This window comes from Ursus maritimus, unplaced genomic scaffold, assembly GCF_017311325.1.
Source record: "Ursus maritimus isolate PB19 unplaced genomic scaffold, ASM1731132v1 scaffold_13, whole genome shotgun sequence".
Classification (NCBI taxonomy): domain Eukaryota; kingdom Metazoa; phylum Chordata; class Mammalia; order Carnivora; family Ursidae; genus Ursus; species Ursus maritimus.
The window spans coordinates 32,019,732-32,034,807 of record NW_024423675.1 but is presented as its reverse complement, the minus strand read 5'-3'; the positions used below and the strand labels follow the sequence as shown (position 1 = coordinate 32,034,807).

The following is a 15,076-nucleotide window of genomic DNA, read 5'->3' as shown; positions in this document are numbered from 1 at the left end:
TGCAGGAACAGCAGGGCCTTGCCAACTCCGATGCCAAACATCAGGGCCATTCCAACTGGTGGATTCCATTTGTTTTTAATTATCAGTATACCGAAGGGACTTTTGTTTCTTGTAAATAAGGATGACAAACAAATTAAGCTCTAGCAGGTGCAACAAGCTTATTTTGTCCTGAGCTAAAAGTGTCCTAGCTAAGACGTAACTTGCCAAACAGAGCTGATGACAAGGAAGGTACTTTTTTCTTCTTCCATAGGAAAACTGGTTGTAATTTCTAAGCAAAGAGGAGATGCACAAGCAAATGCGGTTGTTGGGCAAATTATTATTATTATTTTTTTTATTTTAGCGTGATTGTTAAGGCAGTTACTGATGGTTGCATTGTTTTGATAAAAGAAATTTTCAAAACTTGGTGTCTGAGCACAGTCTTGCCAAAGTTTGAAGTTTCCATCCAAGAAGCTTTAGTGGCTGTCTGCCATTTTGAACAGCTCCCTAGAGCCCATGGGTCCAGCTGTTTCGCTGAGCAATGTTATGGTACCATTTCTGAGGGGGATAATGAAATTCCAGCATACAGGATTGTGTCTGTAAATCAAAATTTAGACTGTGAGGAACCAGATTTTCCCCCAGGGTAACAGGAATGAGGCATTAATATGCTAATTTGAGTCTGAATTCAGCCCCCTTGCCCTTTTGATTTTGTATTAATTCCTCCATTTATGCCTGTGCACACGTCAGCCAGAAAATCCTTTAGTGGAATGGACAAGCAGCTGTCCGAGGTGGGTGAGGTCTGGTCCTTTACAGAAGCAAAGAAACAGATTAGGTGCTCTCCCGGGGATCCTGCCAATCAGGTTCCAAAAGCACAGCTTATCTCCTGCAAACTTCGTTCCCCCTAGAGAACTTTTAAAAGAGACTCTGTTTTTGCCAAGATTCTCCTTTGGTTTTTAGCTTAATTAATAGTGATCCAAAAGAACCAAAATAAGCTACTTGTGGTCATGTGTGAATGCTGATGTCCTCTCTTTATTTTGTGAGATATTTATATCGAGCTTAGTAACTCAGAAACACCTAGAAGGACTATTAAATGTAAGGAAAAAGGATGCCTGGATGTTCTATGGTGTTTTTTTTTTCCTTCTGTTTCTCACTGGGGTTTAATTATTTAAGAAATCTTGATAAATCGTAAAATTTTTAATGTCCAGAAGCAAGCAGTGCTTTTAATATCTATACGATATCGTTAATAAATAGAATTGTATTAGAAGATGAAAGGAGTTTTTCTTATAATATTTTAGAATTTGGCTCACTCAAAGAAAAATCTATTAAAACTCCGCTATTGGGTAGACATCATGTGATGAGCCACGGATACAAAAATAAAATAACATGGTGTAGTCTTTAAAGAGATTTCACCTACTAGGGAGTCAGATATAGGAACAATGGCAGTATTATTACTTAATTGTTAAAATGGATTTATGCACGTAGTTCTGTTGTCTATGAAATGAGTAGAGATCAAAGAACATCTTACAGTGGAGGAGGCAAGTGAGTCAGGACTGAAAGGGCGCATTGACAAGAGAAAGTGTGGGAGTACGAATTCTAGGTGGAAGGCACAGGCAGGGGGAGGGGAGGCCACAGGGTGTGCATGTGGAGCTACGAACATTTTGATATAACTGCCATGTAAAGTTCAAGGGGAAATTCATGGAGGTAAGATTGCGCTGATGAGCAAATATCAAACCATTAGAGCAATAAAATATTTTTAGATTTTGTATAGTACCTACTATGTAATAGATACCATGCTAGGCCATGAGGGAGATACTAATATTCTTAACAGGTCAATAGCCTAATCAGATTTTCCTGTTAGAAAGGTTACTCTGAGAGAGAAAAATCTTAAACTAAAGGTTCAAGAGAGTGGTTAGGATATCATTATGATAATATTTACAATAATAATATAGCAAGAAGGGCATTCTACTCCAAATTTTGAAATGGTCTCTTTTCCTTTTACCTTCCTGTTCCCTTACTAGACTAATTTCTTCTCACCTTTCACATCCTTAAATGTCATTCCTACCAAGGGACATTCCTCAAATGCAGACTAGTGTAGGTCTCTGAATGCCCCCCTGAATATTTTCTTCATGGCAGTTATACCAACTGCAATGAACTACTTTGCAGTTGTTTGCCTAACTTCCATTATTCATCAGCTTGTTGACATCACAATGGCAGGGATAGAGTCTCTCTTGCCTAACAGTCTTTAGTACATAGCAGGTACTTTGTACGTTTTTGTATAAATAAATGACAGGTGGAGAATGTAATATTGGATTTAAAAAAAGATATATGAGAGGAATATTGAAAGGTAGATTGAAAGAGGTTGGCAAATGAACAAAAGTGGAAATAAAAGATGAATCCTGGATGCCTCCCATGTTTTTAGCCTGACAATTGGACACGCTATTAATAAGAGTTATGACTAAATTATGGGGAAAGATTTGACTTAAATTTGAGCCTTACTATATTAACTAATTGGATCACAGCTCATAGTAAATTAAATTTAGTTTCCTCTAAAAGGATTTGGTGTCATTCTAGTCTCATCGCAATATATTTTCAAAAATTTTTAGTGTGGAATGTTTCTGTAGAAGAGTAACACGTACAATTTACATTGATTATATCTTGCATCAGATTCAGAAAATTATCTCTCTGTTTTTCTGTCTTTATATTTTGATGTTCTTCCAGTGTTGAGCTGGGCTCCTTTGGCATATAGCATGACAAATTTTTAAAGTTTCCTACCACATGATATTGAAGTTAAAGGTTTGGAGAAGCTGAGGTGTATTCTTACCTTTGCAATCAGACCTGGTTTGGGTACAAGTTTGTGCTTGGATATGAAATGAAAGTAGAAATAAAAAATTTATAATTATCTTAATATTTAAACATCTAACTATTTTAAAACCTCATTCCAGTTAAAAAATTTTCAAAAGCAGCAGATAAGTTTTTGACATCAAAAATTGCCATGCAAACATTTCATTATTTATTCCCTTTATTTAAGTGAAAAAGTATTGTCTGTTTCTTTCCAGTTGCACAGCGAGAAAAAGAAAAAGTAAAAGAAAAAGAAAAATCTGAAAAGAAAGGTACGGAGTTATTCTTACTCTGTTCTTACATATGTGTGAGTGCATATAGGTGGGTATGAATGCGTGTGTCTGTGTTTAGATTCTTGAATTTTTATGTGGTTAGATATGTTGATATTTTCTTTTGGTGATTCTGCTTTTGAATCTTCATTCGAAGATTGATTAGTTACTAATATTTCCTCAAGTTTTTAAAATTAGTTTCATATTTTGCATTTACTTTAATTCATCAAAAATCCATTTTGATGTACGTTGTGAAATAAAACTCTAATTTTTTGCCTTTGTTTTAGAGGGGATAATGTCTAGGATCTTTGTGCTAGATTTCAGCTGATTTATAGGGCCACAGTATGCATAGCCTGCCGCACTAACTTCTGTGAAACATTCCACTTAGCTGGAGTGTTTTATAATATTTTAGCACTCAGATCAGTTGAAACATGTTTCAATCTTCCTTATTCTATATTCACATTTAAAATTCTGAATTAAATAGTTGTTGCTCTATTAATGTTTACTTAGTAATAATACCCACGAATTTCAATATAGCCACATTCTTTGTTCTAGAAACAGGTGTCCCTTTCCCTTCTGCTAAGTTATGCAGAACTATGGGCATCAGGTTCTATGTACTCTGACTAAATGAAATAATCTGATATTTCTCATGATTTTTTCAACTTTCACAGTGGCTAAATATTTTTCGTTAAAAAGTAGTTGAGAATTTGTTGCTCATAAATTATAAAAGTTACTGGAAATTTTCAAATTGGAAAGCAGAACAAAACGCTTCAAGCGTCCTTTGATTCATTGTATACCAATTAAAGGAGTTTGCTTTTTATAAAGTTATTATACCATGGCCTCATGACCTTGTGTGAATTGTGCCTTTCTTAGTTTGGCTTAGTGCTTCTTCAGCTAACATTGTCCAAGCTACTACCCGTAACCCCAAATAGTAGTGGAGATGGCTGTGGGGCTGGCTGAGAGGTTAAGAGGCTGACACTGGGGCAGGGAGGGCGAGGCACATGATCTTTGTTAGCCCTGCAATTGCCAGGGTCACTTGGCCTTTAATGGAGCATTGTGCTTTTTTCTGAGGTTTGCCTTATCCCTTCAAGATTCTGGAAACTATTCATCAGCTGTATGTTGAAAGAATAGTTTTTTACTTACTTAGGCACATTTTTTCTTTTATAATACAAGTAAAGCTGATGGACATTGATGTTCTTATTATGTAGTTGGAGAAATGGAAATAATTGGGACTCTAATTTTTTATTCTAATAATTTGGCTCTTTCCTTAACCCAACTGTTTAATTAAATACCTAATTTTTTCATATAATTTTCTATAATTTCTTTAATTCTCATTATTCTCCAATAAATAATACATAAATGTTGAAAAATGTATGGTGGTTTGGGAAACTACCAAACCACACACAGTTAAATACATTGGAACAATGGATAACCTGCATATACTTCTGCACGTCTCAGGGCTCCTTTACTTAATAGAAGTTAGTGAAATAAATTCATATTGATTTATTAATTTATTACACAACAATGAGAAGGTATAATGTTTCAGATATCATGTCAAATGCTATTCAATTAAGAAGCTGCCCTTGATCAGTAATCATTTGTGATTACATTATACTTTATTGGCCGTTCTCTACCAGAAGTGCTATTTCTTAGGGATTATTTGGAAAAATATTCATTATAGTGGAAGACATTTGGTAAAGCAGTGACCAGAGATGCTAAGCATGTTTTCAATGCAGAAGACAGTCCCTTATAGTAAGAAATTAATTCTTCTCCAAATGTGAATTATGTTCTTGTTGAGAACGTGTTCTAAATCAAAGCTCTAATTCTGATTTAAATATTTAATTAATCATAGAGTGTTTCTTCCTGATAAAATAACATCTTTTGACAAATTGTTATAAATTTGCTCTGTCTTCCCTGAAAACTTTATCTATTTAGAATAATAACTTTAAAAAGGAGAGTGAGACTAGCTTTCAAAATGCTTTCTAAATCTTAATGCCGAGTCTTTTAAATTGGGCTTTTACAGTTATTATTACATTGGTATCTTTTTATTTCTAAATCAGACTTATTAATGTCATCTATCTTTAAAATAGTTCATGATTTTGGTGGCTATAAAAATTGAGGTAAAGAGAAACTTGGTCTTGAAATCTACTAAAAATATGTACTAATATAAAATTTTCTCTTTAAGCAACTCACAAGGAAAAAATCGAGAAAAAAGAAAAACCAGAAACAAAGACAGTGGCAAAAGGTAACTTTTCCCTTTATTCTTTCCTCCCTCCCTCTCTTTCTTTCTTTCTTTCTTTCTTTCTTTCTTTCTTTCTTTCTTTCTTTCTTTCTTTCGGCTTCATACCCAACATGGAGACCAACACAGGGCTCGAACTCACAACGCTGAGATCAAGACCTCAGCTGAGACCTAGTTGGACACTTAACCCCATGAGCCACCCAGGCACCACCCCACTTTATTGTTTCTATAACTAAGTTTTTTTTATTGAAAGGATTACATTTTAGGTGTCAGAGAGCTGGATAATTATAAGCATTCAGCATTTCCTTTACATAAAAATTAATTTGGTCTTACATTTAAAATTTAATATTTTAGGGTCCCTGGGTGATTTAGTCAGTTAGGCATCTGCCTTTGGTTCAGGTCATGATCTCAGGGTCATGGGATTGAGTCCCACATCAGGCTCCCTGCTCAGCAGGGAGTCTGCTTCTCCTTCTACCCCTCCCCCTGCTTGTGATCTCTGTTTTTCTCACTCTCTCTCTCAAATAAATAAAATCTTTCTAAAAAATTAAAAAATAAAATGTAATATTTTAAAGAATAATAAAACTAAATATTTAAAATAATAGAGCCTCTAAAAATGTGAGAGGAAGATGAAAGACTTTTCCACACATGGTGGGAAGAATTTGGAATCCCAAGACCTTTACCACTTGCTGTCATCCCCATAGATACCTTATATTACATGGCAAATAATACTTTGTAAAAGTAGTTAAGGTTGATCTAACATACAGAGTTTATCCTGGATTATCCAGGTAGACTCAATGTAATCTCATGAACCTTTAAAGCATAGAGATGTGACACAAGAGAAAGAGAGATTTGAAGTGTGAGAAGGATATGCCCCCCATTGCTGGCTTGAAAATTGAGGAGAGCATGTGGACAGTGTGAGAAGAATTTTGGCAGCATGTTGACTAAATTGAATATTCTCCAGAGCTTCCAGTAAAAAATGCAGCCCTGTTGGCAATTTGATTTCAGCCCTGTGAACCTTAAGCAGAAAACTTAGTTGAGGCACACTGTGCCAAGGCTTTTAAACTTTGGAAACCGGGAGATATTAAATGGATATTGTGTTAAGCAGCTAAGTTTGTGGTAATTTGCTACTACAGAGATAGGAAACTACAGAGATAGAGGTATTTGGTTTACAGCTTTTGACCAGTAGTACACTTTGGGTTAATTTTAGAAGATTCAAATTCAGAATTTTTTTTTTCAAGAAAAAAGGATAATGCATATATCTTGATTGATTTTGATATTTTAAGCTATTGAAGACCAAAAGTATGTTAATAATATACCCCCAGAATCAATTAGAATATCAATGTAATGTTATGTATTTTGGAGGATTACATAAATACTAAATTACAAATTTAGTATTCTAAATTTATTTGCCAGTTGTTTGATGTTAAAAAAATATGGATTCTAACTGATAGCTCAACCTTATCTCCTAAATTTAAATTTCCTCTTCCTACTTTAAAATATAGGTTTTATGTGACCAGTATATTTTAGAAATCCCAATTCAGTATTTTTAAGGGACTAATCATTCAAATAAACATTGGAATCTACTTTCAAAATTCAATGTGTTTGTCTACACAATGCAAAATAATTAAATATTTCAGGCAGATTTTTTAAATAATTTTTTTTCATGAGATAACCAAATATCATTTTATTAAGATAGATGGATTATAAACTAAAACTTTGTTTCCTAGAAGGTAGCATGAATTTAGTCTTAAGATAAAATTTATAATTAAGTATATATTATTTTATTCTATTTAGTTATCTTCTGTTTGATAGATTTGAAAGAAAATAAATTCATATATATATGAAATCTTAAAGCTGGTAGGGATGTTAGAGATCATCTCACCTAATTACCTAACTTAACAGGTGAACAAACTGACCTTCAGGGAGAAGAAACAATTTGCCCAGATCATATAACTAGTATGTAATTATACTAAGACAAAACCTCAAGTGAACGGAGTATAAGTCTAGTATTCTTTCCAAAGATAAATAAAGGTCTTCAAACATCAATTATTCCTTCAACAAATATCTAATTAATACTGTACTAGTTATTTTTTGCTGTGAAAACGTTACCACAAATTGAGAAACTTAAGTCGACACACATTTATTATGTCAGCTTTTGTGGGTCAAAAATCTGGGCATGGCTTAGCTCAGTCCTCTGCTTCACAATGTCTTACAAGACTGTATTCAATGTATTAGACAAAGCTGAAGTCTCAACTGGGGAAAGATAATTTCCAGGGTATTTATATGATTGTTGACAAGATTCGGTTCTTCAAGACCTGTTGAATCAGGGCCTCAATTCTTTCTGACTGTTGGCTGGAAGTCATTCTCAGTTCCTTGCCACATGAGTCTCACTAATATGTAGCTGGCTTCATCAAACTTAGCAAGAGAGAGAATCAGCTAGTAAAACGGAAATAATCTTATGTAGACTAGTCATGGAAGTCATGTATTATCGGTTAGCAGCAAATGCATAGGCCAGCCCTTATTCAAGGGGAGAGGAATATACAAGCATATGAATATCAGAAAGTGGAGATCATGGGTGGGCCATCTTGAGTCAGCCTGTCTTGCCACAAATCACGAATATTTTATTTACATACTTATATTCTTATGGGGGAGATAGATGTAGGCAACCTATATATCTATAAATTGTGTGTGTATACACACACAAATATAAGTTTCCTTTTCATTTTATGTATGTATATATACATTATGTTAGGAATATAGGAAATACCTAGGAAATGCTCTTTGCATAATGGGTAATTTTGGGGAAAGCAGACTAGGATTGAAAGGTATTCATTACAGTATGTGATAATTAAGTTAGAAACAAGGATAACCTATTGTATTTGAGAGGTATGAGCAGAGTTAAAGTAAAATCTCCTCCGAAGACTTTGATTACCAGAGGCACTCCCATGGAACATAGCATGTTTCATACTCTGTTTCAAGCACAGCCTGTCCAAGAACAGCAACTCCGACTTCCTCCCTGGTACATGTGTAGGACTTCATATCCATTGTGATAACTAGCCTATTCCTATAGTTCATTAAAAATAACAAAGACAGGGAAGAAGTAGAAGAAGAGATGATGGCAAAAGAAGTAAGTGGGGCAAGCCAAATCCAGGCCAGGCTGTTGAACTGGCTGGAAAATGATCCTTAGATATTTGTGTATTTGATGAAGTAGGGGGGGTTACTAGTTATTGATCACTTTCAGAAGACTTTCTATTGTTCTCACTGGTTTGTGTATATTTATATCTCCCCTCATATGTCTTAAAATACATTTTTGGTATCAACCTCAGAGATTAATATGAATAATATTATGCAATTTAGTGTAATGGGGAAATGGGTTAGTCATTTTGGTTCTATGGCTTCTACTCTTGCCTTATTAGTTGCACCATGTTGAGCAAATGGCTTTTCATTCCCAGATTTCTCATCTGTAAAATGAGTATAATATAGTAATTCCTGCTATACGTCAAACTCTAAGTTCTAGGAAAACTCCAAAGACCTCTAGGAATGCAGGATATGAGGATTTAATATTAGAAATTCCTATGTACTTATTTTTCAGTGTCCAAATTCTTTTGTTCACATTATTTTACTTATCTTCACAACTTCCTGAAAGGAAGAAATAGCAACAGTGGTGTGTGTGTGTGTATATATATATATCTATCTATCTATATATATATTTTTTTTTTTTTACTGAGAGAAACTGAGGAACAGAGAAATGAAGCAGTTGTCAGTTCCTTAATGAATGAGAGCTGAAATTTGTTATATCCTAACTCCAAAAATGAAGAGTATGTTAGTAGGTTTATTGGATAATGTGATTTCCCTATTTTGACATTAGACATTTTGATGCTAGTAGTCACTAACGGGTAAGGTTAATCCCCAAGCGAATTAAATATACTGATGTCTTCCTTTTGATTAGACCATTTATTTTTTATTCAACAAAAATCATAAATTAAATATCTTCCTAAATAGAACTGGGTGATTTGAATATAGCATGACAATACTTTTTGCTTTTTCATTCCTTAGTGAGCTCCTTAATCCAAATGTCACTTAAATTCTTAAAAAAAAAACACAAAAAAAAACAAGGAAAATATTTTGGCGTAAAATTTAAGAACACCTACCCAGTTTAATAAAAATGAATAGCAGTTGAGTGTTGCTTTAGTTTCATGGTATTTACCCCATTATATCCACATTACTGTTGAGTTCTTACCCATTTTCATGTGAGGCAAACTTACTCCTTTCAAATATGAATCTCACTGACAAATGTCTATAATAGGTGAGGAAAATTTTGTTATTTTTATACTTAAAACCATTGATAAAAATGAGTTTATTTTAGATGTGGTCTTGACTCGAAGAAAATTATCTTTTCTCATTTATAAATTACTACGGCATTAAAAGTAGATCTGAATTTCATATATTGGTAATCCACGGTGTGAAGTTAAGGTTAAATCAAGTGCTGCCTACAAGTGGGTACGCATTTAATGTAACAAAAATTACGATTTCGCACAAAAAAGTATAAACAAAAAAACAGTTGGTAAATTTTTCAAGTTTTGTCAAGTTCATTTTAAACCCATATTTACATATGCAATCTGTTTATTGCTATATGTGTATTATATATACAGAGAAACATATACTGTTCTCTCTTCTTGATCAAAAGTGCTAATTCCGTAAACATTTATTTTTTGTTTTCCCCGAAAAAAGCACTGTGCTAGACATTATGATGCCACAAAAATGAATAATTTCGTTCCTATTCTCAGGTTGCTCTGTCTGGTAGGGAAGAGAGATGTGTGAACAATCATTTGTAATACAAGGTATATAACAGGCAAAAGCAGGTGTGCTTTAACTAAAGTTGAGGCAAATTGAAGCTCAGGTGAAGGCATGATTAATTCCAATGGCTGTGCACTTTGTTGCATATGCACTGAATGCAAAGAAATTTATATACGTGGAAAACATAGAGAGCATAAAGAGTGAAACCTGGCAATGTCTGACATGTAGAAAATACATGAGATATTCAAGAAAAAGAAAGTCTAGTGGAGGAAGAAACTTTGGAAAGATGCTATGAGAGGAGAGATAGGACGAAACCAGATCTCGAAGGGTTTTAAATGCTATCCTGACCTTTTTTATCCTGCTGATCTTCAGAGCTCCAGCAACTCGCTCTGAGCCCACACCACACTAAGCTCTCTGGACGAGCTCATTAGGTGAACATAGATGAGTTGTGTGAGTCTGAGGTGTTGTTGGCGTCTCAGGGGAACTTCCTCTGTAGCCAGAAACTAATAAATATTTGGTGTGATGTTCTGGAATTATGTTGATTTAAAGTCATTTGCAGAGGGCTGATGGTTTCAGTCACAGAAATCTATGAATCTGCTGTAGGAAAGAGCAGCAGCCAGCAAAGGAGATGTAAAAATGGTTTAAAGGAAGTCGAAGAAAATCCCCAGTTGAATATAGTTACAGAAGCCACAGAGACATTGGAAATTTGTGGAGTAACTGGGTGATTGCTGTATAAGAGTTTTATGTCTAAGCAACTTTGGAAAACAGTGCATAGGATAATCTCCCTCTTTGAAGGGTCTCAATAGACTTTAGCTTTGAGAAATTTCATAGTAAAAAACGGATCCAAGTTTATTTGATCATAGGAATATCCCCACACTTCTAACATAGTAGCATCATCTTCCTGCAAAGTTTCTGAGGAACAGTGCTCTAGGAAGTTTGGTCCGTTCAATTAAATGCAGTACCACAGATGATTTTGGTTTTGTAAGCATCAGCCATTATCATTTTCATTCTTCTCTTCATGGGACCTCATGATATTATCTTGCATCAGTCTCAAATTATTGCTTAGTGTACTAAAGTTAAGAAACTTGATTATTTTCATGAAATTTTTCAACATGAGTGACAATAAAGCCTATCCGTTGCATTGACAAATGACATGAGAAAGTCCACATTGCAGTAGACTTACCGTGGTGTCTAGTGATTGTGTGTGGTCCCATAGATTGAATAGTGTCCAGTGTGTAGCATCTATATAAATAGTGTCCCACAAAATGTGTCCTATATTATTATTGCTTTTCATAAAATAATTGAAAGACTCACAACCGGATTAGTTCACATTTCTAGTTCCTTCCTCCCAAATGAATAGAATATCAAATTAAGAATATGTGTGTGTAGAATATATGTGCATATATGTTGTAACTAACATATATTTTCTAATTTAAAACCCTTTCTGTTCACTAAGATATATGTCAGTATTTAAAGTCATTAGAATTATTATTTCTGACTTAAGATAAGCAGGAGCTAATATCTCAATTTCTGTTCTCTTTCTTCCTCCTTTAAAATCAAGTCATTAGAGCCTGAGTGCTTCCGAGGTACTCTTTAATGGATTTTATTGTTTAATTTCTCTTAGTCACTACCAGTGCAAGTAATTTCACATTTATATTCTCAAGAGTTATTTTTAAAAAATACTACGTTCATTTTCTTGAATGACTTTTAAGATATTTCTGCTGTGGAACAAAATGATTATATCTTTTTAAAAAAGCTCTTTGGTATGGGCCTTGCCTTTCACTGAGCACGCCTGTATATACATCCCCCGTGTACTTCAAATGGCTCCTTGTTGATACGCTAAGCTGGTAGTTACCTAAAACGTAATGTTTTCATGTACAAATTAAGAAAGTGTCCAACTTGCAAGTGAGCTACTTTTTAAAAATACTCTAACATGTCACTTCATAGACAATATGAAAGTTAGATAATAATAGTTACAAGTACGTATATCAGGGACCCTATTTTTTCCACTTTCTTTTCTCTTTCTTTTTTAAATTGTTCTTAGCAACCACTGAAAGATGAAATGCTGTATTACTAAATAAACAAAAATAATGCAACTTGTCTTTAACTCTATACAGAAGAGAGGAAAGCCAAGGCTGAAGAGAAGATTAAAAAGGAAGTGAAAGGTGGGAAACAAGAGAAAGTGAAGCCAACAGCTGCAAAAGTCAAAGAAGTACAGAAAACACCACCTAAACCCAAAGAGAAGGAGGGGAAAGAGACCGTGGCTGTGTCCAAGCATGAACAGAAAGGTAAACATTCAGAGGAAGTGGCCAGAGGTTCTAAGAGAGCATTGGGCAAGAAGCAAATACAGTGAAATTAAAAACTCAGAAAGACCGAGATCAGACTTCAACTGGGAGAAAAAGACTTGTATATTAAATATACCTGAAAGGAGATGCAATAAGTGGGAATTAAAATTCATTTATGGACAGACTAAAATGTGTTCACATACCTAAAGATGCATTTTGAAGTCTTTCTAAAAGAGGATTTGAGTTAGTTATCTGAAGTTATTTGAAGGTTGAAGATGAGTGTTAAATTCTTGAGACACGGGATTTCTATTAAGCAGTAGAAAAGCAATTTTATGTTTCCTATCCTTTGGAGAACAGCAGTCCAGGAAAAATGACAACAATTTTCAAGGAGTTTTTTAAGTGGGATATGTTCAAATTATATAGAATAAGTATCATAAAAACTATCCATACATTCCTGTTGTCTCTGTAAGAGCACATAGTTTAGAAAATACATTGAATTATTAAATTCAGTTAATTTAATGAGCAGGAAGTGATAGGAAAAAGAACTCTCAAGTTTCTTTGCTACCTTCCACTGACTAAACTGATGACTTCAGAAATCTCCATATCTGACCTTGTGCTGCTCTTCAGTAAGAGTGATGTCAACCTGACATCCCTACTTTGCAGAAATAGAGCATTTAAACGGAGGTGGAATATCAACCTGAAATTCTTTATGGAAAGGTGTTATAGAAACATAACAGGATGGAGTTTTCAGAGGGCAGCCGAGGGCTTGTCCCACATCTCTGCGCCTTGTTGAATCTGTTCGTTCTGAAGTCCATTCCCGGCGCTATGCTGCTGCACAGTCCTAAGGCTTCCCGGACAGAATGTGGGGTCTACTCTGGAGGGGCTATTCCTACAAATGTTTCTTAGGGGTGTTACAAAATAAAACTTTCCTTTACTCTGGTAATTTTGAATAGTTATATTTGAGGACTAAACTTAAGGAATGGTTTCTATGAGATTTTCATTAAAAATCATGAAAACTTGATTACTGAGTAAGCTATTTGGACAGTGGAACTGAAAATAATTTTCACCATTATAAGACACAAGATATGACATTTGCAATCCACACATTTTTTCTTTTAGATTCCACATACAAGTGAGATCACGTGGTAGTAGTCTTAGCAACCTCTCTTGTATTTTGTCTTTGAATCACTTTGTCCCTTTAATTCACAAGTAATATTTATAAATTTTGATTTATTTGACAAAAGATATATATTTCTGAAAGCGTATTTTAAAAAGGAAAGAAGAAAGAAAAAACTTCAAACTTCTCTCTCTCTCTTTTTTTGTGACCCACAAAATTATGAAATAAATGAAAATCACCTAAATTTAAAAATCTGTGGGTCACTAAAAAAAGAGTGGGATTTTAAAATTTTGGAGTCCTAAAAACCTTTCTTCAACTTTAAAAAAGATTATATCACCTTGAAAAAATTAAAAATAATGTTATTACCTCTCTTAAAACTATATGTTATTTCTGAAATATTTTGGGTAGAAAAAAAAAACTATAGTAAGTAAAGAGAAAATATTTTGAATGGACTATTTTACTGTGATAGAAAACAGGAAAATTAATCTTCTGACTCACTGATATATCTATTTAAAATGATTATCAAGGTCCTAAAATACTTTGCATTTTAGATTGCTCTTTAAAGATGAAAATAATCACATGAAACCAGCTGAAATGTACCAAGTATATTTTTATTTTTTGTCCATAAATACAGTATATAAAAATCCATGCCACTTATATACTGGCGTATCAAAATACTTATCTAGCAAGTAGGAAAATGAATAAACTTTTTGATGTCCGTTTTTAGTATCTTGGTTTTTTTATAGGGGCAGCACATTTCATTGATGAAGACACATCACTGGAACATTTTCGAATAATATTTATTTTCTAGGTCACATATATTGTATTTCATTCATATCAGTCATCAGAATTATTGAAGATAGCTTTCTATTACCATTTTCGTTTTCAATCTACGGTTTTCATTTCCACATAAAGAACTATTTATCTATTAAAAGGACATTCAAATATCACTTAAAGCTAGAAACAAAAGCACAAATGTGATTTTATCAGCTAAGTAAATGCATTTGCTAAAGTAGGGCTCCCTATTAAGAGAGCTACCATCAATTAAATAATTGTATCATTAGGTAAATTATCAAAACTTTGCTTCTAATTGCTGGTCAGACAGATAAATATATTATTTTTTAAATTAAGCAAAGATTTAAGAACATTTATTTTTAAAAAACTGAATTACTTTATGGTTTCAACAAAGCAGGACAAACAAAGATGCAGTGTTTTTTAAATAATCTATTTGTGAGGTGGCTCTGATTTTGAGACTCCTGTATTGATGATTTAGTGAAATAGTTGAGTAAGTTCTCCTTTGGGCAAGGGATTATTTATTTGCTTAGCTTAAGTTAGTCTTAATGAATTTGAGTCCTTTTCAGATCGATTTCTAAATAGCTTTTGTAAATAAGTAGGGCCTACAGGCCCTTCACTGGAAACAGATTTTTACATGGAGCACATATACTTATTGTCAATTTTTAAATTATATAGTATACATGAAAATATATTCACATGTATATTATATATTTATAAACAATATATTTCCACATAAAATGTTGGGAATCAGGTGCATAGG

General features: G+C 33.7%; 1 protein-coding gene across 1 annotated transcript in view; it reads left to right on the top strand.

Moving 5' to 3' along the window:
• The window catches only part of TRDN (triadin), a 276,837-nt gene that overhangs the window by 53,105 nt on the left and 208,656 nt on the right, over positions 1 to 15,076 (top strand). The window contains 3 exon segments of the mRNA XM_040627484.1: positions 3,033 to 3,086; positions 5,269 to 5,328; positions 12,237 to 12,407. Of these exon segments, the coding sequence (XP_040483418.1) occupies positions 3,033 to 3,086; positions 5,269 to 5,328; positions 12,237 to 12,407 (285 nt within the window).